This window comes from Nycticebus coucang, chromosome 2 (assembly GCF_027406575.1).
Source record: "Nycticebus coucang isolate mNycCou1 chromosome 2, mNycCou1.pri, whole genome shotgun sequence".
Lineage (NCBI taxonomy): Eukaryota > Metazoa > Chordata > Mammalia > Primates > Lorisidae > Nycticebus > Nycticebus coucang.
The window spans coordinates 119,510,616-119,536,059 of record NC_069781.1 but is presented as its reverse complement, the minus strand read 5'-3'; the positions used below and the strand labels follow the sequence as shown (position 1 = coordinate 119,536,059).

The 25,444-nt window shown below is 48.7% G+C and overlaps 1 protein-coding gene across 4 annotated transcripts; it reads left to right on the top strand.

Moving 5' to 3' along the window:
- Nucleotides 1-298: 298 nt before the first annotated feature.
- Nucleotides 299-25,444, top strand: AEN (apoptosis enhancing nuclease). 4 transcript variants are annotated; one of them, XM_053581687.1, is made up of 4 exons: nt 299-1,206; nt 19,160-19,748; nt 22,635-22,835; nt 23,406-25,444. In XM_053581687.1, exons 2-4 carry the CDS (start codon nt 19,224-19,226, stop codon nt 23,625-23,627), a joined length of 948 nt encoding a protein of 315 aa, XP_053437662.1. In that variant the 5' UTR covers nt 299-1,206; nt 19,160-19,223; the 3' UTR covers nt 23,628-25,444. The 4 variants fall into 4 exon arrangements, with proteins under 4 accessions (XP_053437662.1, XP_053437663.1, XP_053437661.1 ...); XM_053581688.1 differs by lacking the exon at nt 299-1,206 and adding an exon at nt 12,039-12,059; XM_053581686.1 differs by lacking the exon at nt 299-1,206 and adding an exon at nt 14,077-14,177.

The following is a 25,444-nucleotide window of genomic DNA, read 5'->3' as shown; positions in this document are numbered from 1 at the left end:
AACATATCATTTCAATTGAAGGTTAAGGCCAAAAATGTCTTCAGTGGACGGGCTAGATACAGTTTGGGGGGCATTTACATTAAAATGCTTTTCTCTCACAAGTTGCTATAGAAACTTTCCTTTGGACTAAACTAGACAGCTGGCCTGCTTTTTGTACTTTTTTCACAAAGAAGTGCTTTCCTTTATAAATTCTCTGGGGCAGCTATCACTGATCACATCAATACTGTCCCAAAGCAACAATAGTTGTGGTTTTTTTTTTTATCTTCCTACTTATTTTCTTTGTGAACAGAGGGCCTACTTTCCTTTCCAGAATATAATTGAGCTCTTAATTGCCAAAAAGGAAGATGCATTCTCTCATTGGTTGGTGTGCATTGCCTTGTCAACCAATAGGAAAATGCCATTTACCTTTTTCTGACTAGCTGAGTGAGCAGGATACCCAGAACGTCTGAATACGCCTTCATTCCATTCAGTGGGAAAGGATAGAATTCTGAGTCCTGGGGCCCAAGACCTGGGGTCTAGATTGCATTAATCTATAAGGATGAACTTTTCTACCTAGTTATTCATAGCTTACTTGAGCATACCCACGTAATACATTGTTCTACGATTTTTTTTTTTCATTTTAGGATATATCAGGCAGATTATTGTTATAGGCACACTGAGGGTCTAGGCATTTCTATGATTTCTCCTAGAAATATAGAATTGATCTTCACCGCTAGGGATTTGGTGAAAACTTTGGAGGACACAGATGGAAAGCTAGAAGATTGAAGAGCTACATTACCTTTGGTGAATAGATAACTCCACTTTTGGATTCACTCTGCTCAGCTTTAGCATCTCCTGGTATTTTGTTTGTTTTTCCACTTTCATTCTACACAGCTGCTCGTTTGCCTGAATTTTAGTAGAAAACTGTCTAAATGGATATGGTGAACTTCTAATTCAGTGTAAGAGCAGACCCCTGGCTTCCCAGGAGGGCTTTTTTGCAGGTAGGCAATGATGCTGCTGGGACTGGAGATTATCCCAGTTCTTCATGGCATTAGAATTTGGAAGATCTGTGGTGTTGGTGGTAGTTGTTTCATTTCTCCCTCCACCAAATGGTCCTATCCAGGGATGCTGGCATCAGTCCCCATGTCTCTATGATGAAGAAGGTCAAAGTTGTTTTTCCTTCCAGGACAGAAACTCTCTGACAACAGCCCAGAAGAAGCCTTAATGGTGAGTGCAGACACGCTCGGTTGGTCTTTTCTTGGTTCTTCACTCTGGGGAGGGGATACTGGGAGTGGACAGATGCCTGATCTAATGGTGCTATGATGAGCCATCTCCTCCCCTGTAATCCCAGCACTTTGGGAAGCTGAGGCAAGAGGATAGCTTGAAGCCAGGAGTGACCTAGGCAACTTAGTGAGACCTCGGCTCCACAAAAAAATTTTAAAATTCGCTGGGCATGATGGTGTGTGCCTTTAGTAGTCCTAGTTATTCAGGAAGCTGAGGTGGAAGAATTGATTGAACCCAAGAGTTTGAGGCTGCAGTGAGCTATGATCGCACCATTACACTTGAGCCAGGGTAACAGAGTGAGACCCTGTCTCTAAAAAAGAAAGGAGCCACCTCCTTTATTGGGACCACCTGTGTCAGAGTACGCATTGGGCCCATGAGCCCCAATGCTAGACGATTTTCCCATCAATATTAGGAGCTATGTCTTGTATGGCTTTGATTCTGCCACTCTCAGTTGTACTAAAAGTGGGGCTCAACAAATGTTTAAGCTAAATCCCACTGACTAGTATTAAGACAAGTTGCTAAACTTCATCTTTATTTGAATGGCAGCTCTAGCCCTGGGGCCCTCTCTCCACATCCCAAAACAAAAGCTTCATATTCCCCAACCCTCTTCACAAAAGATAAATGAAGGCTCAGTTCCTTGTTACCATGGATACATGAAGTGGCCACACTGAGGATCCCTAGCACCCATTACTGTCACGAGGCAAAAGAGAGGAGGAGTTTGGGGATCATTGTCATGAAGGAAACCATGGAAACAGGCGTTGCTAAGGGGACAGGTCTAAATTCAGAGGAAAAGAACTGGAAGTGGGGAGTGGGAGTCAGTAGGCTCAAGGGCAGGTCATTTTCTCAAGGTTCATTTCTCTAAGACTATAGCAGCTTTCTTTCTTTCTTTCTTTTCTACTTACATCTTCCCCCCATTCAGATAGAGTCCAGAGTTGAAGAATTTTAGAAAATTGGGGCTACTTGGCCAGGTGCAGTGGCTCACGCCTGTAATCCTAGTACTCTGGGAGGCCAAGGTGGGTGGATTGCTTGAGCTCACGAGTTCAAGACCAGCCTGAGCAAAATCCAGACCCCCGTCTCTACTAAAAATAGAAAAACTGAGGGAAGAGGATCACTTGAGCCTGAGTTGGAGGTTGCTGTGAGCTATGACGCCACGACACTCTACCCAGGGTGACAGCTTAAGACTGTTTTATTTTTATTTTAATTAATTAATTAATTTATTTATTTATTGAGACAGAGCCTCAAGCTGTCGCCCTCAGTAGAGTACCATGGCAGCACAGCTCACGGGCAACCTCAAACTCTTGGGCTTAAGTGATTCTCTTGCCTTAGCCTCCCAAGTAGCTGGGACTACAGGCAGCTGCCACAATGCCCGGCTAATTTTTGGTTGTAGTTGTCATCGTTGTTTGGCAGGCCCAGGCTGCATTCGAACCTGCCAGCTCTGGTGTATGTGGCTGGTGCCTTAGCTGCTTAAGGTATAGGCGCTGAGCTGTTAAGATACTCTTTTAAAAAAGAAAAAAGAGGGGCGGCACCTGTGGCTCAGTGAGTAAGGTGCCGGCCCCATATGCCGAGGGTGGTGGGTTCAAACCCAGCCCTGGCCAAACTGCAACAACAACAAAAAAAAATTAGCTGGGCGTTGTGGCGGGCGCCTGTAGTTCCAACTGCTCAGGAGGCTGAGGCAAGAGAATCGCGTAAGCCCAAGAATTAGAGGTTGCTGTGAGCCGTGTGACGCCACGGCACTCTACCAAGGGCGGTACAATGACACTCTGTCTCTACAAAAAAAAAAAAAAAGAAAAGAAAAAAGAGACGGTGCCCATAGTTCAGTGGGTAGGGCACCATCCACGTACACCCAGGCTGGCGGGTTTGAGCCCAGCCTGGGCCTGCTGAAACAACAATGACAACTGCAACAACAAAAAAAAATAGCTGGGCATTGGCGGGCACCTGTGGTCCCAGATACTTGGGAGGCTGAGATAAGAGAATTGCTTAGGCCCAAGAATTTGAGGTTGCTGTGAGCTGTGACACCACAGCACTCTACGAAGGGTGACATAGTGGGACTGTCTCAAAAAAAAAAAAAAACAGAAAGAAAGAAAGAAAATTGGGGCTACAGTCAGCTCAAGTTTATCTTCATGGATCTGTAAGGAAAAGCCAATGAAAAGGATTTATCCTGCTCATACCTCACAATCTCACTGTATCTTTGAACTCTGCCTACTTGCCAACCAGTTTAAGGAAGTCTCTGCTCTCACGGTGAGCTCACGGCAGAGCGGGGACTTGGGTGGTAGGCTCAGAGCTAGGGTTGCTCAGGGACACTCCTGCAAGGTGGTGTCCAGAGAGATGCCAACATTCTCTCCAAATTCTTTGATACATTTTAGCTTGTCTATTACTACCTGAAGTTTACTTGCAAGCTCCTTAAGAAAGACTTGTCTTTTGCAAGGAATGCCTAAGGTGCTAACCTCTCCTGTTAATACCTTGTACCCGAGTTAGTCTTGTTTTCAGCTGGGTGTGGTGGCTCCTGCCTGTAATCCTAGCACTCTGGGAGGCCGATGAGGGTGTATCTCCTGAGTTCAGGAGTTTATGACCAGACTGAGCAAGAGTGAGACCCCTTCTCTAATAAAAATAGACAAACTAGCCAGGCATTGTGACGGGTGCCTGTAGTACCAACTACTCAGGAGGCTGAGGCAAGAGGATTGTTCAAGCCCAAGAGTTTGAGGCTGCTGTGAGCTGTGATGCCAGAGCACTCTATCCAGGGTGACAGAGTGAGACTGTCTCAAAATAAATAAATAAATAAATAAACAAAAAACAAAAGTTAGCCTTGTTCTCTAATATAACCCTCAGGTCCTTTTCTCTGAAACAACACATCAAAGATGATGTACAAGCTCTCTCTCAATAGTGGCAAATAGACATGGGGTTCTTATTTTAAAAGAAATTGAAGACAACAAATCCATCTCTGTTCCTTAATGGGTTAAATGAGTCGGGATGGGGCGGTGCTTGTGGCTCAGTGAGTAGGGCGCCGAGGGTGGCGGGTTCAAACCCAGCCCCAGCCAAACTGCAACAAAAAAATAGCCGGGCATTGTGGTGGGCACCTGTAGTCCCAGCTGCTCGGGAGGCTGAGGCAAGAGAATCACGTAAGCCCAAGAGTTGGGGGTTGCTGTGAGCCGTGTGACGCCACGGCACTCTACCCGAGGGCGGTACAATGAGACTCTGTCTCTACAAAAAAAAAAAAAAGAGTCGGGATGGAGTGAGGTGGGTGGCCTCAGCTCCCTGCAGCTTGGAGTTGAAAAGCCAGCACACCCCCCTGGGGGGTGGATTGAAGAGGGTCTTAACAGCCTCCTGGAGAAGGGCACCTCCCCTTTACATCCTCCACAAAAGAGTTTCTTGGGTTTCTCTGGACTGTGCCCTGTCTCAGGTTGACAGCTAAAGGAGCTGGGCCTCGGAGCTGGGTATTGCCAGTCTTCTCTGCGTCCTGCTCCTAAGTCTTCCCCGCTCTGGATGGAGAGAACAAACCAAAGGATGGAGTCTTGGGCTCAAAAGGAAGAGTTCGCAATTAAAAAGAAAAAGAATTGAAAGCAGCACCAATAGGGAAGAGTAATTATCCTTCAGCTGCTACAAAATACAATTAGGGCTGCGCTCTCCGAGCTACCAGGATATTGTGGCTTTTGCTAATTAAGGAGCGGATGTGCCCTGCCAGCGCAATTAGTGGCTGGCCCAGGCAGCAGGGGTCTCACCCCTCCTTCCTCAGCGCTACACTGCAGGAGAAATTAACTCGGGAGCCCAGGCTTGTGCCTGGGGGCAAGGGGCAATGGGCCAGAATGCCATCCTGCCCCTACCCACAGTCACTTCCTTTTTTCCTCTCTTTTCTATTCTGCTCACCTGACTTCATTCAGAGCTGTGGCTCAGTAAGCACTGGGGGAATGTTCACTATAGCCATGACTGTAGACCTCTGGGTGGGGAGGCTGGGACCTGGCAGGGAGGGGTCACCATTTCCTGAAACTCTCTCCTTTCTCTTCTCCCCCATAGTACAGTGCTTTATGATTAATGAAGAAAAGGTAGAGAAATGAGCCTCCTGCCTGTTTTTCTTTAAAAATAATTTCCTCATGATCACATTAATGTACACAGCTATGATTTCATAATAATAAAAATATCTCCATTGTTAAAGGAATCACATTCATTATAGAAAACAGAATGCTTCAGAAAAAAAGAAAAAGAAAGTAAGAAAATAATTTCTTCCTCCTCTCAAGTGGAGACTCCAGGGAAGTCGGAGGTGAGGGAGAGGAGATGGACTTGACAATGGGAGAAGGGACAAACACTGGCTGGCAGGCCTAAGGCTGGAGGAGGAGGAGGGTGGTAGTCACCAAACTTGCAGAACTGGCCTGGATGTGGAGTGGACCAGCTGGCCCCGTCTGGAAGACTAGTGATTTTGTTGTTGTCTTACTGCACTCAACAACAAGTCCCAGTCTGCCACATGGTGCCGGCCACTGCAGCGGGGTGCAGGAGCTGGGGGACAGCCCCCCTTTCAGGCTATCCTTTCAGGTGTTCTTTTCTATACCTTCTGTGTTTTCTAGAAAACACCTCAGGGAACCACCCCGATCATCCTTCGGCAGACTCTTCCAGAAACCTGGACAGACAACAGTGTGAGAGGGGAAGGGGGAGCACAGTCTCTGTCATCAGGGTCCAGTGCGCTGCTTCCATATCACTGAGCAAAGGGGAAAGGGAGGGAATCCCCTAAATTACTCACTCGTTCACCCAACAACCGTCTCTGGGCATCTATAATGGGATGAACTTGTGACCCCATATCCAGGGGCTCAGAGACTGCTTGTCTCTGGCGGGAGAGAGCCCCAGGGTGTGTAGACACAAACACACACCCACTTATTACCAAAGTGCCCAGATACATGGTGCCTTGGCAGCAAGGTGGAGGATACACCTGATTCTGGCCTGCCTGGAACTTGTCTGTTGTTCTCCAGGGCAGAGGGAGTAGACTTGTGTATACGGAACTTCTTGGCCCCAGAATCTGCCTCAGTGCTGCTAGGTCCAGAGGTGTCACCAAAATGGGGAAAGCTCAGTCCTCTGACTGTGCTTAGGGGCCATCCCCCTCTGTGGCAGCAGTAGTGATCAGACAACAAACTCAGATATCTTCTTTATTCTTTTCCAACTATATTCCCACCCTCCTTTTCCATCCACACAGTGCAGAACACTAAAGCCCCTTACAAACTTACACCAGGTTGGGAGTTGTACTTTAGGGAATGCTACAAATGCAACCATTAGCTGAGCTCACCCTGCCTCCACCTTTTGACTAGCTGTGTAACCTCTGGCAAGGCACTTGACCTCGCTCAACCAAGTCAGTCCTTTACTTCCACCTAATGGCTGAAGCTGTGGGTGCCTCATCTGCTCCCTTCTCTCTCTTCCAGCCTTTTAAAATTTCACTTTATTCCTAACCCTGCCTAAAGCCAGTGGACTGGCCAGTCCTATTAGAAATCTCATTCACACTTGAAAAGTCTGCAAATTGGTGTCTTTCAGCAGGTGTCTGTCCTTCACAGGGGGAGAGAGACCTGGGATGGGTGGGAGGAACAGAGCTGGAGAACAAGAGAGGAGGGGAGTCCAGTCTCTCCCAGGCAGCCCTCAGCAGCTGGGGCTCATGAGAGGAGCTGGGGCTCATAAGCTGGGGCTCATGAGGGTCTCTCCCTCTCTCAATGGACCCCACTTCATTGAAAACATCATGGAGGGGGCGGAGCCTGTGGCTCAGTCAGTAAGGCACCGGCCCCATATACCGAGGGTGGGGGGTTCAGACCCGGCCCCGGCCAAACTGCAACCAAAAAATAGCCGGGTGTTGTGGCGGGCGCCTGTAGTCCCAGCTGCTCGGGAGGCTGAGGCAAGAGAATCGCTTAAGCCCAGGAGTTGGAGGTTGCTGTGAGCTGTGTGAGGCCACGGCACTCTACCGAGGGCCATAAAGTGAGACTCTGTCTCTACAAAAAAAAAAAAAAAAAAAGAAAACATCATGGAGGGAAGTAGGGTACACTCCTGGTTCGAGAGGTAGGTAAGAGAGACCCTACTGATGGGAGCAGTCCTGGTATGTCACACATACCTTGGCTTCACTTGGCTCCACCACTTGCTAGTTTATGTGACTTTGAAACAGTCACTTAACATCTATGAGCCTCAAATTCCTCAATTGTAAAAGGGAATTAATCACATCTGCCCTGCTAGGCCATTAGATAATCAGGCAGGCAAAGTGTCACAATACATAATGGCAGATGTTCATAATCAATATTGGTCTCTTTTGCTTCTTTCATAGTTTTCATGGTTGTCCACTTCACCAGCCTTGGGTAACCACAGGTCTGTGTCCCTAAAGTAAGAACAAATGGAAACCACCATCTTTCTATTAGTGTCCTCAATCATGCAGGAGTTTTATCCCATTTAAATGTTTATCCTTCCCCTCCCCCAGATAAATCTTGCCCATCTCAGGGAGCTCAAAACATATAGGAAGAATGAATATAGGTGAAGTCCCTCCCCATTTAAAAAAAAAATGCAGAAATCTCAATTTCTCATTTAGGGCTCATGAAAAAGAAAGAAAGAAAAAAGGAAAGGGGGCAGTGCCTGTGGCTCAAAGGAGTAGGGCGCTGGTCCCATATGCTGGAGGTGGCAGGTTCAAACCCAGCCCTAGCTAGAAACTGCAAAAAAAAAAAAAAAAGGAAAAAAGGAAAGGAAGGAAGGAGGGAGGGATGGAGGGAGAGAGAGAGAGGAAGGGAGAGAGAGAAAAGGAAGGAAGGAAGGAGAGAGAGAGGGAGAGGAAGAGAGAGAAAGAAGAAGAGAAAGAAAGAAAAGAAAGATCAAGGCCTGGAGAGGTTGTGACTTACCTCTTGCTCACTATTTCTAGGAGTCTCAGAACACAAAATAATCGTCAATCCAAAGGTCAGGGCACTGGGTCCCCTCACCTTAACTGCATCACCCAGGTTTATGCAGCAGCCTGATTTCCAGCCCACACTTCTTGACTGTAGGCAGTAGGTTCCCTCCTGTTTCCCTGGATGAACAGGGAGGCAGCGCCCTCTGCTGGGCTATGTAGGTAACTCTGCTTTAGTGCAGTTCTCGTATTCGGGACAAACTAATAAAACCAGGAAAGGTTAATAAATCGCCAGGTTCAGGCCTCACCTCAGACCAGTAAAACCAGCATCTCAGGGTGTGATCCAAGCAGCTGCATTTTTAGAAGCTTCAAATATTCAGTAAAGACTGAGGACAACTTACTTAGGGATTATATTTATATGTGAAAGAAACTGTAGTCTAGAATGGAACAAGCAATGACAGAGAATGAAATCACCCTGGATCAAATCCCTGCAATATGCCATTTAAAAAAAAAATTAGCTGTATGAGACTTTACCTGGGCCTAAGACTCCTGGAAATGTTTGGGGGTTGGGGAAAGGTATAAAGGTGCTGTAATTGTCTTGGTGATAGGCTGTGTCCTGGCAGGTCCAAAGTCCAGCCACTGTTGGATGGAGAGTGCTAACAGAGGAGCAGCTGCTTGGATAAAATGAGTGAGTTATTCACATTTAGGACCCAGAGTTTTGTCAGCCTCATACTCTCTAACACAATGGATCTTAAACTTGAGCGTGCATCAGGATCAACTATGAATCAGCTATTAATCAGCTTGTTAAAATACTGCTGCCCCACACCCCGAATTTCTGATTCAGTAGGTACAATGAATTCCCAGGTACAACCTATGCTGCTAATCTAGGAGCAGGCTTAGGGAACAATTGCTCTAAAAATAGAGAAGATCAACACTCCGTTTCAAGTCTGCACCAGTTTCAGCACCATAAGGATCCCCAAACACCCCCAAATAGTCCTCAAAACAGGTAAACATGGCAGGCAGAATGCCCACTTTATGGCATAATTATTTGTAAGTGCAAAACAGATCAAACTGTATTTCTCAAATGCTTCTAGATGAAAATGTTGGAGGGTGGCTGGGCATAGTGGCTTATGTCTGTAATCCTAGCACTTTGGCAGGCCAAGGTGGAAGGATCACTTGAGGCAAGAGTTCAAAGCAGCCTGGGATATGAACACTATTCAGTGATGGACTCACTAATAGCACTGACTTAAACTCTATACAAGTTATACATGTAACAAAAACATGTTTACCCCCTTAGTATTTTAAAATTTAAAAAAAGACCACCTTGGGCAACAGAGCAAGACCTCATTGCTACAATAATAATTTTAATTTTTAAAAATTGGGCATGGTGGCACTCACCTGTAGTCCTAGCTACTTGGAAGGTTGTGGCAAGAGGATAACTTGAGCCCAGAAATTTAAGGTTACAATGGGCAGTTATAGTGGGCTACGATCATGCCACTGGACTCTAGCCAGGGTGACAAAGTGAATAAAAATGAAAATAAAGGAAAATGTAGAAGGGGAAATGGTAGGGTCCATAAGGTCAGGATTTAGATTGTTGATGGAAAAACCAAACTCTATAAAATAATTTTTTTTTTTTTAAAGACAGAGTCTCACTTTCTCACCCTCAGTAGAGTGCTATGGCATCACAGCTCACAGCAACCTCCAGCTCTTGGGCTTAGGCGATTCTCTTACCTCAGCCTCCCGAGTAGCTGGGACTACAGGCGCCCGCCACAACGCCTGGCTACTTTTTGTTGCAGTTTGCCCTGGGCCGGGTTCCAACCCGTTACCCTCAGTATATAGGGCCGACACCCTACTCACTGAGCCACAGGAGCTGTCCTGTAAAATAATTTTTAAAAGTTATTCTGAGACAACGTGCATAACCATAGCCAGAAGACACACAAGCTCAGGAAACCTGGACTTGGCCTAATCTGTTAAGTAAATCTATGGCCTGCAGGCATGATTTAACCATTGGTTTGTTTGGCCTTAGATTCAGTTTGCGATTACAAGCCAGTGCCCAGGTTATGGACAAAGTATGTTCCTGAGAATGTCTTTAGGATGTATGTAACTTAGATCCCTGATGAAAAGTGTATACGTGGTAATGATAATAATAATGCACTATAATGGCTCATATGTGATAATAATAATACAGGATAGAATAATACTGTAATAATAATAATAATGTTTCTGTACTGTAATAAGTTACAGAAACTTGTGTGCTTTTAATTCAAACAGAACATACAAACAACTCACAGTTTAGATAGGAGATAGATGAAATTTCAAAACGGAATTTTTTTTTTGAAACATAGTCACCCTGGGTAGAGTACTATGGCATCACAGCTCACAGCAACCTCAAAGTCTTGGGCTCAAGCGATTCTCTTGCCTCAGCCTCCCAAGCAGCTGGGGCTACAAGCACCCACCACAATGCCCTACTATTTGTTGTTGTTGTTGTTGTAGTTCTCATTGTTGTTTTAGCTGGCTTGGGCTGGGTGCAAACCACCAGCTTCCGTGTATGTGACTGGCGCCCTACCCACTGAGTACAGGCGCCACCTTCAAAGCAGAATATTAAAGGTTAACATTCATCTAATGTTGCAGCAAAACTAGGCTAATGGGAATGTTATACTTATTTTGATCTTTCTAACCAATCAAAAATAATCTTTCCATTTCAATGATTAATCCACTATACTGCTTAGTAATAATTGATGGTTTCATTGGAGCACTGCCTTTCACATGTGCCACTGTTCTCATTTTATCCTTTACATTAATAATTGTTCCAACAGTTGAGCAACTGAAGCCTAATGCTTTCCCAGTGAGGGCCTCTGGCCTTTCTTAGAAAGCTTCCTTATTTCTACTTTTGTGTTGGTTGTCATCCCCTTCCTCTTTGCTGCAGGCTTATGTGGAAGTACAATGGACTTTTGCTTTGGAAGTGTGGTCATAAGGAGAAATAGACAAGGCCAGATACTGACATTCCAAATTCCCATTCTTTTTCTCATAAGGGATTAGCTGAACTGCTTGGCTCATTGATCACTTAGGTGGCTTGTAACCAAACTTTGGTTAAGCTTTTTGTCCTTCCCCAGAATTTTGGCCCATCCTTTGCCTAAACAAGCACAAATCCCCTCTTAACAGCACTCTTGAGAATAGGTTAGCCTCAGGATAAAACATTCTCTGATCTGCTGTCTCTTCCTGTCCCTCCTGCTCCTTCCACTACACCACACTCTGTTTTGTCTAACCTGGTTAACTCTTCCCTAAAAAAGAAAAATCCTTTTTGCCTAACTCTTGAGAGCTTATAGAATAGATTTTATAGCCAAAGCCGTCTCCCTTACCACCCCTGCTCCAACCCCTGCAATAAAAATCTCCCCTTACTAGGGTGGCACCTGTGGCTCAGTGAGCAGGGAGCTGGCCCCATATACCAAGGGTGGCGGGTTCAAACCCAGCCCTGGCCAAACTGCAACAAAAAAATAGCCAGGCGTTGTGGCGGGCGCTTGTAGTCCCAGCTGCTTGGGAGGCTGAGGCAGGAGAATCGCCTAAGCCCAGGAGTTGGAGGTTGCTGTGAGCTGTGTGACGCCACGGCACTCTACCAAGGGCGATAAAGTGAAACTCTATCTCTACAAAAAAAAAAAAATCTCCCCTTACTAAATCTGGATTTTTTAAATTTAATATTATGTTTCTTTCTTTCTTTCTTTCTTTCTTAGCCTCAAGCTGTCACCCTGGGTAGAGTGCTGTGGCATCACAGCTCACATGGATTTTTTAAATTTAATATTATGTGCCTTTCTCTTTCTTTCTTTCTTTTTTAGCCTCAAGCTGTCACCCTGGGTAGAGTGCTGTGCTATCACAGCTCACAGCAACCTCCAACTCCTGGGCTCCAGAGATTCTCCTGTCTCCACCTCCCAAGTAGCTGGGACTACAGACACCTGCCACAATGCCCGGCTATTTTCTGGTTACAGCTGTCATTATTGTTTGGCGGGCCTGGGCTGGATTTGAACCCACCAGCTCAGGGTGTATGTGTCTGGTGCCTTAGCCGCTTGAGCCACAGGCGCCAAGCCCCTTTCCTTCCCCTCCCCTCCCCTCCCCTCCCCTCCCCTCCCCTCCCCTCCCCTCCCTTCCCTTCCCCTCCCTTCCCTTCCTTTCCCTTCCCTTCCCTTCCCTTCCCTTCCCTTCCCTTCCCCAGAGTCTCACTATGTCACCCTTGGTAGAGTGCTGTGGCATCACAGCTCCCAACAACCTCTAACTCTTGGGCTTAAGTGATTTGTTTGCCTCACCCTCCCATGCAGCTTTGACTATAGGTGCCTGCCAGAACACCAGCCATTTTTTCGTAGCAGTTGTTGTTGTTTAGCTGGCCTGGGCCAGGTTTGAACCTGCCACCCGGGGTGTATGTGGCTGGCACCCTATGGGCGCTGTCTAGGTGCAACATTCTTTTTTCTTTTCTTTTCTTTTTTTTTTTGTTTGTTTGTTTTGAGACATAGTCTTACTTTGTCACGCTGGGTAGAGTGCTGTGGCATCTTAGCTCACAGCAACCTCAAACTCTTGGGCTCAAGCAATCCTCTTGTCTCAGCTTCCCTAGTAGCTGGGACTACAGGCACCTGACACAACACCCCGGCTATTTTTAGAGACAGCGCCTCGCTCCTGCTCAGGCTGGTCTTGAACTCCTGAGCTCAAGCAATTGTCCACCTTGGCCTTCCAGAGTAGTAGGATTACTGGTGCAAGCCACTACACCTGCCAGCCTGCGTTGCTACTTTTTAAATTAATCTTTTGCAATACTTTACTCCCAGGTGTTAAGTTCATTCTGCAGGCTTGGCACTGAGTTACACAGATTAAGCACTAAACACCTCGAGTTCCTTATGCAGCAGCAGGGTAATAGGCAATGCACTAAAACATGGTAAGAGCAAGAATAGTAAGCGGTTCACATTTACTGTGTGATTTATAATTATTTATTATTATATGCAACGTTCTTTTCTTTTTTTCTTCTTTTTTTTTTTTTTTAGACATAGTCTTCTTTTTTTTTTTTTGGTTTTTGGTGGGGGCTGGGTTTGAACCCGCCACCTCCAGCATATGGGACCAGCACCCTACTCCTTGAGCCACAGGTGCTGCCCTAGACATAGTCTTAATTTGTCACTCTGGGTAGAGTGCCATAGCATCTTAGTTCACAGCAAGATGCCTGAGCTTTAGAGTTCGAGATCAGCCTGAGCAAGAGTGAGACCCTGGGTCTCTACAAATAGCCAGGCCTTGTGGCCGGCGTCTGTAGTCCCAGCTACTCGGGAGGCCGAAACAAGAGGACTCCTTAAGTCCAAGAGTTCCAGGCTGCTGTGAACTATGATGCCACAGTACTTATTGAGGGTAACAAAGTAAGACTGTCTCAAACAAAAAAACAAAAACAAAAAAACAATAGTAGCGCCGAAGGAGGAAATCTGACTTTTAAAATCTTTTTTTTTTTTTGTAGAGACAGAGTCTCACTGTACCGCCCTCGGGTAGAGTGCCATGGCGTCACACGGCTCACAGCAACCTCTAACTCTTGGGCTTACGCGATTCTCTTGCCTCAGCCTTCTGAGACTTTTAAAATCTTTATCTAGTGCCTACTGAATACTCAGAACAACCCCCCAAGAAGGCAGGGGTCACTGTTCCCATTCTGGAGACCAGAGTGTACTCTGATTTTCAGCCTTTGGTGGTAAGAAGCTCACAGGCGCCCACTCCTGACCCAGGGAGCGGGAAGAAGTGAAATTGGGTGGGGTGGGTGCCGGCAGAGAGGGCAAGAAGCCTCGCTCCCCACTCCAACCCCCAACTCCCGACCCCAGACCCTGGGTTCCCGGCCTCTTTAAAATTTCCCCAGGGAAAAAGCCACCACGCGCACACGCCACGCCCCTTGCAAGAGCCCTTCCCCTTGTGTTCTCGCCCGCCTACCAGCACCGAAGCAGGCTCAGCCAATCAAAGGAGTCCATAGGCGGGCACTGCTGTCTGGTAAGCCAATAGACGGGCAGCCGGATCCGGGCTTGCCCCGGCAAGTGCTAGCCGCGCGCACTCTCGACCCCATGTGCGGGCCGGAAGAGGCGCCGGGTTTCTGGTGAGCTCCGGGGCTTTGCTCCCTGACCCTGCTCCGGGACTGCAGGGTCGGGCGGGCTAGTTCGGCGTGTGCCGAGCCGTGGCGATCCTTGGCTTGCGGCGGGGGCGCCCGGGCTCTGCTAACCAGGCTCTTCGGGCCGGCAGGTGTGTGGGCCGGGCCCTGGGTGCCGCTCCAGCCCCGTCCCTGTCTGCTTGGGGGGCGGTGTTGGGCTGTGGAACTCGGCCCGGCAGCCGCGGCCAGTGGGTAACCAACCCCGAGTCCTTCCCAGTGAGGTCAGGCCGTCCCTCGCGCTTGGAGGACGCTGGCTGGGGCAAGGGAGAGGGCGTGCCGGGCTCTCCGCGGACTTTTGTCCTTTCAACTTATTTAGTACCACAGGGCACCTTATCGAGAAGTGTTTTCTCAAATTTGGGCGATTAGCAGAATCGTGGCTTGAGTGTGTGTGTGGGGGGGTCGCGTGTTCTTTTAAAAAATACAGATTCTCGGGCCCCATTGCCTAGAATGGCAGTTAAGGCGGTGTCGGGGTGGGTCCGAAAATCGGCTTTTTAACAGAAAAGCCGTCTTGTTTCTGGTAATTAACTGTTTTTGGGAAGCCCTGACCTAATTCAAAGCCCTCGGTTTATGGCGAAGGGACAGTGACTTGCCCCAGGCCATCTGCCTGTTTAGTGCTGGAGCAGGGTCCTTGCTGCTTTCCTAATCGGCCAGCAGGGTGGTGGCCCTGACCACCGGTGATTCTGACTTCGTGGTTCCTTTGGGGTCTCTGTACCGTGAACTGCGCTGCTGGGACCCTTCCTTTAGGCCAGGAACTCCTACCTGAAAGCCTGGTGTCAGGTGTGGTGACCCCACAGCTTGGGTCCAGGCTGGGGTAAGAAATTGTCATTGTCCTTGTTGAAAGGGTTGTGCTGTTTGAGCAAAGCTCCCCAGCTTCCCTGAGCTCCACTGAGTCCCCAAGATGGGGAAGGTGTGCCCTTGATAATTGGTTCTGACTTGTCAGCAAGTTCAGGGAATATGAAAAAGGGCTGCTTTTATGTCACAAAACAAGTGGCCACAGAAACCCTTTCTCAGGGAACCTCATTTCTAGCCCTCCCCCCCCACCCCCCCCTGTCACTTTGGACCCCAAGTCTTCCTCTCCACCTCCACGAAGTTCTAGAATTACAGGAGTGAGCCACCACACCCAGCAATTTCTGGCTTTAAAACTTTCCCAGCAGAGTCAGGAAAGCCACTCAACCTTACCTTGGCTGTAGCCTCCGAGAAGGGGCCTTGAGAAGGGAAAGCCTCCCTCTTGTCCTCAGTTATTAGAGGGGTCAGCATTGGTTGTCTTAGGCTTTGTTCTCCCACTGCTGGGCTAAGATAACTTGAGGTTCTGAATTTTTCAGTTTTAAGTTTTACTGGGTTTTTTGAGACAGAGTCTCACTCTCTTGCCCAGGCTAGAGTGCCATGGCATCAATCTAACCTCAAACTCCTGAGTTAAAGTGAACCATCTGTTTCAGCCTCCAGCGTAGCTGGGACCACAGGCACCCGGCCAATTTTTCTGCTTTTTAGTAGAGACAGGGTCTCACTCTTGCTCAGGCTGGGATAAGTGATCCTTCTGCCTGGGCCTCATAGAGTGCTAGGATTATAGACTGGAGCCACTAAGATGTGACTTGTTAATAAGGGGAGGGTGTCTTGAGGAGGGATAGGATGAGCAAGCAGAGTGGATGAGTCAGGATGGGTCACTGGTGCCTCACCCTGGCCCAGGGTACTGGGAATCCTCATGCTACCACCACCAAACCTGACGCTTCACTTTACCCCTCCCTCCCTTCCCATTTCTCTTAATCTGCTGCTACTGCTCGAGTTCTCCAGAGCTCTTCCTGTAAGGGAGTTTTCATCCTTTCATCCTTTCCCTAAAACTTGTTGATCCTTCCGCATCCATCTCTGGATTAAGTCCAGACTTGTACCCACCACCCAGGAGCAGTTCTCTCTGGCTCTCCCCTCCACCTGTGTCCTCACCGCTGTCTCCTTGCCTTTCAGTTACTCAGTGGACATGCTTTGCCTTCTCGGCTTTGTGCCTGCTATTTCTAGCCCAGTGCTTCCTCCTGTCCCAGAACCTGTCTGAACCAAGTTGGTGTCTTTTCCCCTAGTCCATCATTCCTATCCTGAGCAGACCCCAAGGAGGCAGGCAATTTTCTGACTACTCACCTTTCTCCATGGAACCAGGAATCCCTGGGGATGGTCACTCTGGCTTTGTAATCCCAACAGTCTGGCACACAGCAGGCCTAGTTCATGAGGAGGACATGCTGGGTGCCAGCTTCTTGCTGGCTGTTGGGGAAGGGACAGAGATAATCAAGGCTCTGTCTCTGCCTTCAGAGAGCCCGGAGTTGTACTGGAGGTAACTTAGAGTCCTCTGTACTGTAAGAGTACAGAGGAGTGAATTTTCTTTGCTTCCCAGCTAGACTATCAATGTCTTGGGTCTGGGCTATGGTGGGATATCTCAGTGACCTTCCTAGGTGCCTCCGCGGCTTTAAACTCACTTGACCAGTGGAAACCTGTCTGGGGACACCAGCTTGGGATAGAGGTGGTTTGTGGAAGGGCCACCAGAGTTGGGGGCAGAGGATGAACAAAGGAGAAGGAAGCAGTGCCTTCAGCTGTAAGCAACATGGGGGGTGGCTCTTCTCTGGCCCTGAGTTATTCCTTTATCAGTCCTTTGTCCTGTGGACACTGATTTCTCTCCCTTCCATTTGGGGGGTGTGGTCACTATTTTGCATTCACAAAGACTTAGCCTCTTCAGGGAAGCCTCCAGGGAAAACTGTTGTCCAGACTGCTCTGCCTCACTAGCACCTCTGATCCAGCTGTGCTTTTCCCTTTTCGTTCTCTGGGGTGAGACTAAACTTCTTGGAATCTAGGATTCCCTCCCCACCTGGCACAGTGGAAACCCAGAGAGCTTCAGTGTGGCTTTGGCCTGATGCAAGCCAGTGTGGGATAAGATGTTCCAGTAGGGGCTGTTTTGAACGCTAGCTGATGTCTGAAAGGGCAGTAGGGGTGTAGGTGGAAAGGGAGGCTGGGAAAGGCCTGTGATTAGGAGAGGGGAGAGTCTAGGCAGAGGCTGCTCTGGCCTGGGAGAGCTGGTTACCAACCACAGGCAAGAGTCTTAACCTCTTTGTGGGGAAGGGAGCAGATAGTTACTGAGCCCTCTGCTATGGATAACGTATCCAGATCCCAGCTGTATCATTTCCTCTTCACTCAGGAAGGGAGATGCTAGGACCATTTTGCACACTGGAGAAACTAAGACTGAGCAAGTGAGGGTAACTCAGGAAGAGTAGGGTTAAGCCAAAGCTCTGGGGTTTTGAACTGTTAAAAACTATAGACTGGCTTGGCATCATAACAAGTGAGATAAGATTTTCCCAAGGGTGGCCTCTGCTGTTGGGTGATGACCTTATTATGTGGGCTTTGCAGACTCCCACGGACAGCGCAGCTGAAGCAGTGGTGTGCGTGAGAATCTCCTCTCATCCCACACTCAGGAGAGGTGTGGTCAGCTGGGTGGGAGGGCACCACAAAAATCTGCCCGGGTGCTTTAGATCAGGACTTTCAAATGTTTGTAGATGCTGTTATGTTGAGTGAATTACAAGGTCATTTAAATAAATTACCTCATTGGTTAACACATAACAAAAACTACAACTATTGTGAGTGGCCTATGAAATTTTTTCTCTAGGTTCTTTTGAGGATCTATGCCTTCATATTTCATAAAGGGATTTTTTTTTTTTTTTTTTTTGCAGTTTTTGACTGGGGCTGGGTTTGAACCTGCCACCTCCGGCATATGGGGCCGGCGCTCCATTCTGTTGAGCCATAGGCACTGCCCTATATAGGGATTTTTTAAGGGGTATACAGTTTCGGTTACCTTTATTTTCTTATAATCATAACTTTCTCAAAAGTGAGGTTGAGAGTATGGACTCTGGGTTCATTTCAACCTTTGTCTCTCTCTCTCTCTTTTTTTCTAATCTTTCATAAAAACCTGGATGAATTTGGAGCAACCTTTGTGTCTTACTAACTAGTTGAGCAAGTTTGTTATTCTCTGTGCCTCAGAGGTCTTACATGTAAAATGGGAGTAATACTTTGTTGAGGTCATTGTCATATAGAAAAGTGGCTTCCAATGTTGGGAGAAGTAGAAGTCTAAGTGGGTCCTTAGCTTCGTGCAAGAATGAACTCAGGAATGGGCAGCGCCTACGGTTCAGTGGGTAGGGCACCGGCCCCATATACCAAAGGTAGTGGGTTCAAACCCAGTCCCGGCCAAACTGCAACAAAAAAAATAGCCGGGCATTGTGGCAGGTGCCTCTAGTCCCAGCTACTCGGGAGGCTGAGGCAAGAGAATTGCCTAAGCCCAACAGCTGGAGGTTGCTGTGAGCTGTGATGCCACGGCACTCTAAGAGGGCGACAAAATAAGATTCTGTCTCTAAAAAAAAACTCAGGAGCAACCTGACAGTGTAATGTGGAAGTGAGATTTATTCGGAAACTAAAGATTGTCTACTCCACAGACAGCAGAGGCATGTTCTTCTTGCAAAAGAGAACTGGCCCCTGGTTCCTATTGGTCTTCCTATTAAACAAGACTTAACTAGGTTAAATGAGGATTGGAATATTCAGGGAAGGGATGTGTTCCTCCGCCATCTTGGTTCTAACCCGTTGGAACTTGCCCTGTGCCATCCGGTTTTGATGAAGGCAGTTTCAAACTCAGACTTCTTGACTCAGGTAGGTAGCACTGCAGCAGTGTCCAAGGCAGTACCTAAAGCAGTGCCTGCCAGGACCCTGTCTCAGTTGGGAAAGTAGAGCGAGTCCATGTAGCACAACAGTGACCTGCACGTGGTGTTTATGGTCAGGAGTGCAGTTATTAGTGCAGTGGGCCCTGGACAGCCTGAGAGCCCTGAGCTACAATGCAGGGCTCTGTTGCAGCCCCACGGTGAAGTACCACAGAGAGGTGACCTGTCACACTCCTCACCTGTGTGTTCTCTCTCCAGGCTGCTGCCCAGCTGAGAGATTATCTACCTGGCTTCCCTTGCCCTAAGCAGTGGACTGAGTGGGATGGTACCTGGGGAAGCCCCCGAGTCTGCCCAGTGCCTATGCTCTACTCTTGCCAGCCTGAATGCTAAGGATGTCATTCCAAGACGGCACAAGACGGGAAGCCGACAGCACCAGCGGTTCATGGCCCGGAAGGCCTTGCTGCAGGAGCAGGGGCTGCTGAGCATGCCTCCAGAGCCAGGGGCCTCCCCACTGCCCACCTCGTCAGGGGTCACTGCCAGCAGCAGGAAGCAGCATCCAAGGCCTGAGTCTGGCAGCCCCCAGTGCGGCAGGAGTCCTGTCTCCAGGGAAGCCTCAGGGCCCTTGCCCAGCAAGTACGTGGCTATCGACTGTGAGATGGTGGGCACAGGCCCCCGAGGCCGAGTGAGCGAGCTGGCCCGCTGCTCCGTGGTGAGTTACCACGGTGATGTCCTCTATGACAAGTACATCCGGCCTGAGATGCCCATCGTTGACTACCGCACTCGCTGGAGCGGCATCACTCGGCAGCACATGCGCAAGGCCATCCCCTTCCAGGTGGCCCAGAAAGAGGTGAGGGCAGGGTTGGGGTTTTGTTTGGAAGGTGTGGTAGGCTGGGGCAAGCAGCCCTGGAAGAGTTGCCACTTTGCCCCTGTGGGGAGGAAACCCCGAGAAGTCAGTTGACTGCTCCAAATAGTAAATTCCTCCTCCATAAAATAGGATGGATAAAAATCTCGACTACCTCCGGATGATGATTGCTGGGGCGTTAACACAAGATGATGTTGATAGAAAGACTGTGCCAACTGTCAGGTGATAAACAGCTAACATTTAAAATTTTATTTTCTGTTATAAAATTTTCCATGTCTGTATAAAATTTGTAAGGCCCACAATCATGTCACCTTCCGGTGTTAATGTTTTGGCATATTTTCTTGTTTTTCAGTGCTTCGAAAATTAATTAGTAGTTGGGACCACACTCACATACCAAGAACTGCCAAATGTGCTTCACCATAGGACACACCTAAAACCCTGTTAACAGTCCAGGGTCCTTATCCCCAGATTTCTCCTTGGAGATTGATCCAGTAGGTCTGTAGGTTTGGGGAGAGCTCTGATTTCCTAAAACTTGTACTCAGCAGACTCGCACCATAAAATCACAGGGCTGAAGGGGAAATGAGGTACGGGGGCCACACTTAAGAGACTTTGTTGGTGACACTCTAAATATAAAAAGGTAGAAACCGGGCAGCACCTGTGGCTCAGTGAGTAGGGCATCAGCCCCATATACTGAGGGTGGCGGGTTCAAATCCGGCCCCAGCCAAACTGCAACAAAATAGCTGGACTTTGTGGCAGGTGCCTGTGGTCCTAGCTCCTTGGGAGGCTAAAGCGAGAGAATCACCTAAGCCCAAGAGCTGGAGGTTGCTGTGAGCTGTGACACCACGGCACTCTACCGAGGGTGACAAAGTAAGACTATTTCTAAAAAAAAAAAAGGTAGAAACCTAATAAAAATGGTAGCACAGTGTTGCACATGTTAAATTGCTAAGAAATGCAGAGGACACCAGTAAGTGTGGCATATTAGCTTGAAAAGGACCTGAAGTTTGCTTGTGGAAGCAAGAGTCAGAATGGCTGCAGCCTGAGTAACTGTGAGGTTGTGGAAGGAGAGTTACCTGAAGTCAGACAGTGGCAGTGCCAGGTGGGGGTGGGGGTGCCTCATTGCATGAGTGTTCTGAGGTTGCTGGGTAAAGTCTGGGGGGGGGGTGTGTGTTGTGTGTTCCCACTTGGCTCAGGTCAGCTGGGGGTAGTTGTCTGGATTTACTCAATGCTTCCCAAGGATGCAATCATACCTAAGCTAAGGTGAAATATGCTTTATTCTCAAATTATGTCCTAATAAATCACCTCTTTTTTTTTTTTTTTTTTTTTTTTTGGTTTTTGGCCGGGGCTGGGTTTGAACCCGCCACCTCCGGCATATGGGACCGGCGCCCTACTCCTTGAGCCACAGGTGCCGCCCATGTCCTAATAAATCAATTGCATGGAACAATGTGCATTTTCAAAACAAGCGTCATAACAAATCTGCCTCTTAATAATTCTGGATTCTTGCAGTTTGGCAAGTTTGGGAAATCATGGTATGTATCATGATGTGTCCTACTTTTTCACATAATGTTAGGGCCTAAGTATTCCTCTGAAATGACTTGGAGATTATTTATCGAGCAGGCTAGTCAGGAATAGAAAGAATGGGGGGAGAAGTGTCTGTTGTCCCTTCTGTGGGCCTGGCAGGTGGTGCTTTGGAGAGCAGGGCCACTTTTTGTCCAGGCTCTGAGCCAGTATGCTTGGTCTCTTATGGTTGGTGGGAAGGGAGTTTGGCGTGTGATCTGTGTGTCATGTCCCGATCATAAAGTCTTAACTTATCTTACTCATCTGCTACAAAAGCTGGGCTCGCAGTAAACTGTATGCTGCCAGCAGGGGTAGGAGTTGGAGACCAGCAGCTGGTGATAAGGAGAGCCCAAGGCCAGCTAACAGGGCTTGGGGGAGGGGGTGGGCCCATGGCCCTGGACATGGCCTCCTATGGGGTGTGAGGAATGTGCCAGCTGAGCAAGAAAGCAGGCTTAGAAGGTAAGAAGGATTAGTGGGTATGCAGAGCACAAAGGGACAGAATCTGGAAGGCAGAGACTGTGTCCCTTAATACTAATAAGAGCTGCCACTTAAGGTTTGTCTACCTGTGCCAAGCATGGTTCTGTTGACTTCATTCAACAGGTTTTTATTAATCACCTTCTGGATCGATAAATTATTATCAATAAGTGCTATCATTGGAGTATCACTAACCAAGTCAAATATGGTCCCTGCACTCGTGGAGCTTACAGCAGGGGAGGGGGTAGCTAGGTCTTATGCACTTAGAAAATGTGATGAGTCTCCTGAGGATAGGGTCCTAACATAGATGGGGGAGGCGTCCAGAGGGGGTGACAGTGGAGCTGAGATCTGCAGCATGAGGAGCTGGGTGGTGAGGGAAGGCTGGTAACAATCCTTAAGCTGGGAGCAGAGCCTGAGCCACCAGAGTTGCTTATGTCTGGTAGCTAGTAGGCTTCGTCCCTCTGGGACCTCCTGTAATCCTCCAGCCACCCTGTGGATTGCTGTTGTGAGTCCCCTACAGGTGCGGGGGACTTCAATGGAAGGGTGTGGGTTCAAACCTGGGGCAACATGTGCACCGTGGAGCTCATGGTCCTCTGTTCCTCCAGAGCAGTGGTTCTCAACCTTCCTAATGCCGCTACCCTTTAATATAGTTGATGTTGTAGTGACCCCCAACCATAAAATTATTTTCATTGCTACTTCATGAATTGTATTAAAGGGTTGCAGCATTAGGAAGGTTGAGAACCACTGTTCCAGAGGGATCCGTGCAACTCTTGGCCAGGGAACTTGGGGTTTCTCCTGCCAGCCTGACAGTGGGGCCTTCCTGACTCCTCTCTCCACTTACAGATCCTTAAGCTCCTGAAGGGCAAGGTGGTGGTAGGGCACGCGCTGCACAATGACTTCCAGGCCCTCAAGTATGTCCACCCTCGGAGCCAGACCCGGGATACCACCTACGTTCCAAACCTCCTCAGCCCACCAGGCCCCCACACCCGGGCCCGGGTCTCTCTGAAGGACCTGGCCCTGCAGCTACTACACAAGAAGATCCAGGTGTGTGGGATGAGAGCAGATGGGAGGGGGTGGCCTCCAAGCCGAGTGGTCCTTGGGCAGGGCAATGGGCTGTGCCTCCAGCTTCCTTGTCACTCTCCCTGCCCCAGTCCAAGGACCTTGCATAAAGTACTCCCCTGGCACAGGCAGCCCTGGCTGTTCCCACAGTCGTCTTCCCCAGTGTGTACTGCCGGGGCCACATTCTCCCAGCCTGATTGCTTCTAGGTCTGCTCCCCTAAGTCCAGGCTCTGTCCCCACGTCCCTGTAGAATGGTCCCCCATCTCTTCAACCAGTCAGAGCCTTGAAGCAGAAGGAGCCTGTAATTCTTCTACCCTCTGTCACATTCATTGTTCGCCTGCTCTTCAAGGCTGCAGAGCAAGAGATGGTGTTTAGTATTTCTTACATTCAAGGAAAACAGGCTTAGAGAAGCTAGATTTCTTCTGGTGCACAGCTGAGGCCCCAGCTCTTCTCTCACCCCCATCCTCGGGTAGGAATTCTTAGGCCTTGCTTCCTGGGGGGACATCCCTCTCACCAGGACTATAGGCAATGATGTGTGCCGGCTCTCATCCGCAGGTGGGCCAGCACGGGCACTCATCTGTGGAAGATGCCACCACAGCCATGGAGCTCTACCGGCTGGTGGAAGTGCAGTGGGAACAGCAGGAGGCCAGCCGTCCTTGGGGCCACGCAGAGGACAGAGAGCTTGACAGCAGCACAGACATGGAGCAGTACATGGAGGACCAGTACTGGCCTGAGGACCTGGCCCTAGGCAGTGGTGGAGGAGGGAGGCAGACATAGGACCAGGATGAAAGGGAGTGAAAGGACAGGGAGCTCTCTGGCTGCCCTTCCCAGTGTGTGTGTGGGGTGGATACTGGCAGGAGAGTCCTGGGTGCTTCTTCCTGGGCAGGGTAGGATACAGACAGCTGGCCCCAGGGCCAGAGGCGTTAGGATCATCTGTTGGTTGTGTCTCCTGACACCTGTGGTTTTGCTAATAGCACTTTATAAGTTCCATGGAGAAGTCAGGTAGACTATTTCTTAGGACCCACCAGACTGTCCCAGGTTGTCACTGGCTTTCCCCACCCCAAATGACCTGAGTCATAGGCTGTGCTATCTAAAAGGATAATGCCCCCCGCCTTTGGTATTGGGTGGGGTGTCAGTATCCTGGGGTTCCCTTAACTCAGTGACTTGGTAAAGTTCTGTTCATGTTGTGCTACCTACCTCTTCCTCCAGAGTCATTTTCAGGTTCCTACCATTGTGGGAACTTGATGTTCTATGTGGCCTTTCACCTCTGCTAGGCTATGATGGAATAACAGAGGCCATGGGCCCCGGTAGGGAGCTGGCCCCTTCATGTACTTAGTATCAGAAGTCAGGAAGGATGGAAAGCAGATAAGCTTTGGGTAAGAAAGCTTGTATTTGTTTGGGCCCAAATCAGGAGATGTCCCCTGTCCACCCAGCACTACGCTCTGTTAACCAAAAGCCTGGGAAACAAGACAATGGTTGGAATTTCATGGCCCCTGTGCAGAAATGGGCCTGACTTTTATTTATTTATTAAGAGTACGGCCACTGATCTCTAAGGGGAGCAGCCTCCACATGTCCCCTGGGAATGGGGCAGGGCGTTGTCAGCTGTGCTGGGTCCCTGAGCCTCATGTGCTGCCCCCTCAGCTCTTTGACGATCACTATGGCTGTTGGGTTTTCTTCTAATTTCTGAAAAGGTTCTGTTTCCTTGTTTCTTTAGGGGTAGTTTTGAGGTTTGGGGGGAACCAAGAGCTCAGGTTACACAGAATTGTAAGCCCCATCTTTGCTTGCCACTTAGCTTGAGACCTTAGGCAAGCATGTGGCCCTGTGCCGAGCACATGGGGGTACAGCCAGTACGGGCTGCTTTTGGCACTCCAGGGACTAGTTTTGGCCTCTTCAGGATAACACCTGAACACTGCCCAAGCCCTCAGGTTGAGCAGCCATGGCCTTGGCAAAACTGTGCTTGCCTGGTGGTTCAGTAGGTGGGATGTGGACTGGGGTGAGGACACAGCAGGGAGGTTCAGGGTTATCCCTGTGTCTTGTCTGTGGCCGCCACCTACAGACTTCTTGTCAGGGTCCTGCACTGTGTTGTAGGCGATGACAATAAGTAAAGAGGGATAATGAGGACACTGCTGGGATCACACTGCCCCGCCCTTCAGCCAGGGTTTCTACTCTGCACAGACTGCAGTCCTTGGCTCCCGCCCTGGGGGCACGCTGAGGAGCTGGCTGAGTCATTCACCACTTCTGGCCTGGCTCCCAGACTTTGTTCTGTGTTCCTTAAAAGTCTGTAGTGATGCCAAACTCAAAGCTGGGTCAGAGGGTTGAAGGAAGATGGAGCTGTTCCCTGTGAGGAAATGTGCTGTTTAAAGTTAGCCTTGTTGTAACACCATTTGCTCTGGAATAAAATTCGATTAGAAAAGTGAGTGAAGTCCTTTCTGTGAATTTTCTTTTTTTTCTTGCTTTTTTTTTTTTTGTAGAGACAGAGTCTCACTTTATGGCCCTCGGTAGAGTGCCATGGCATCACACAGCTCACAGCAACCTCCAACTCCTGGGCTTAAGCGATTCTCTTGCCTCAGCCTCCCAAGTAGCTGGGACTACAG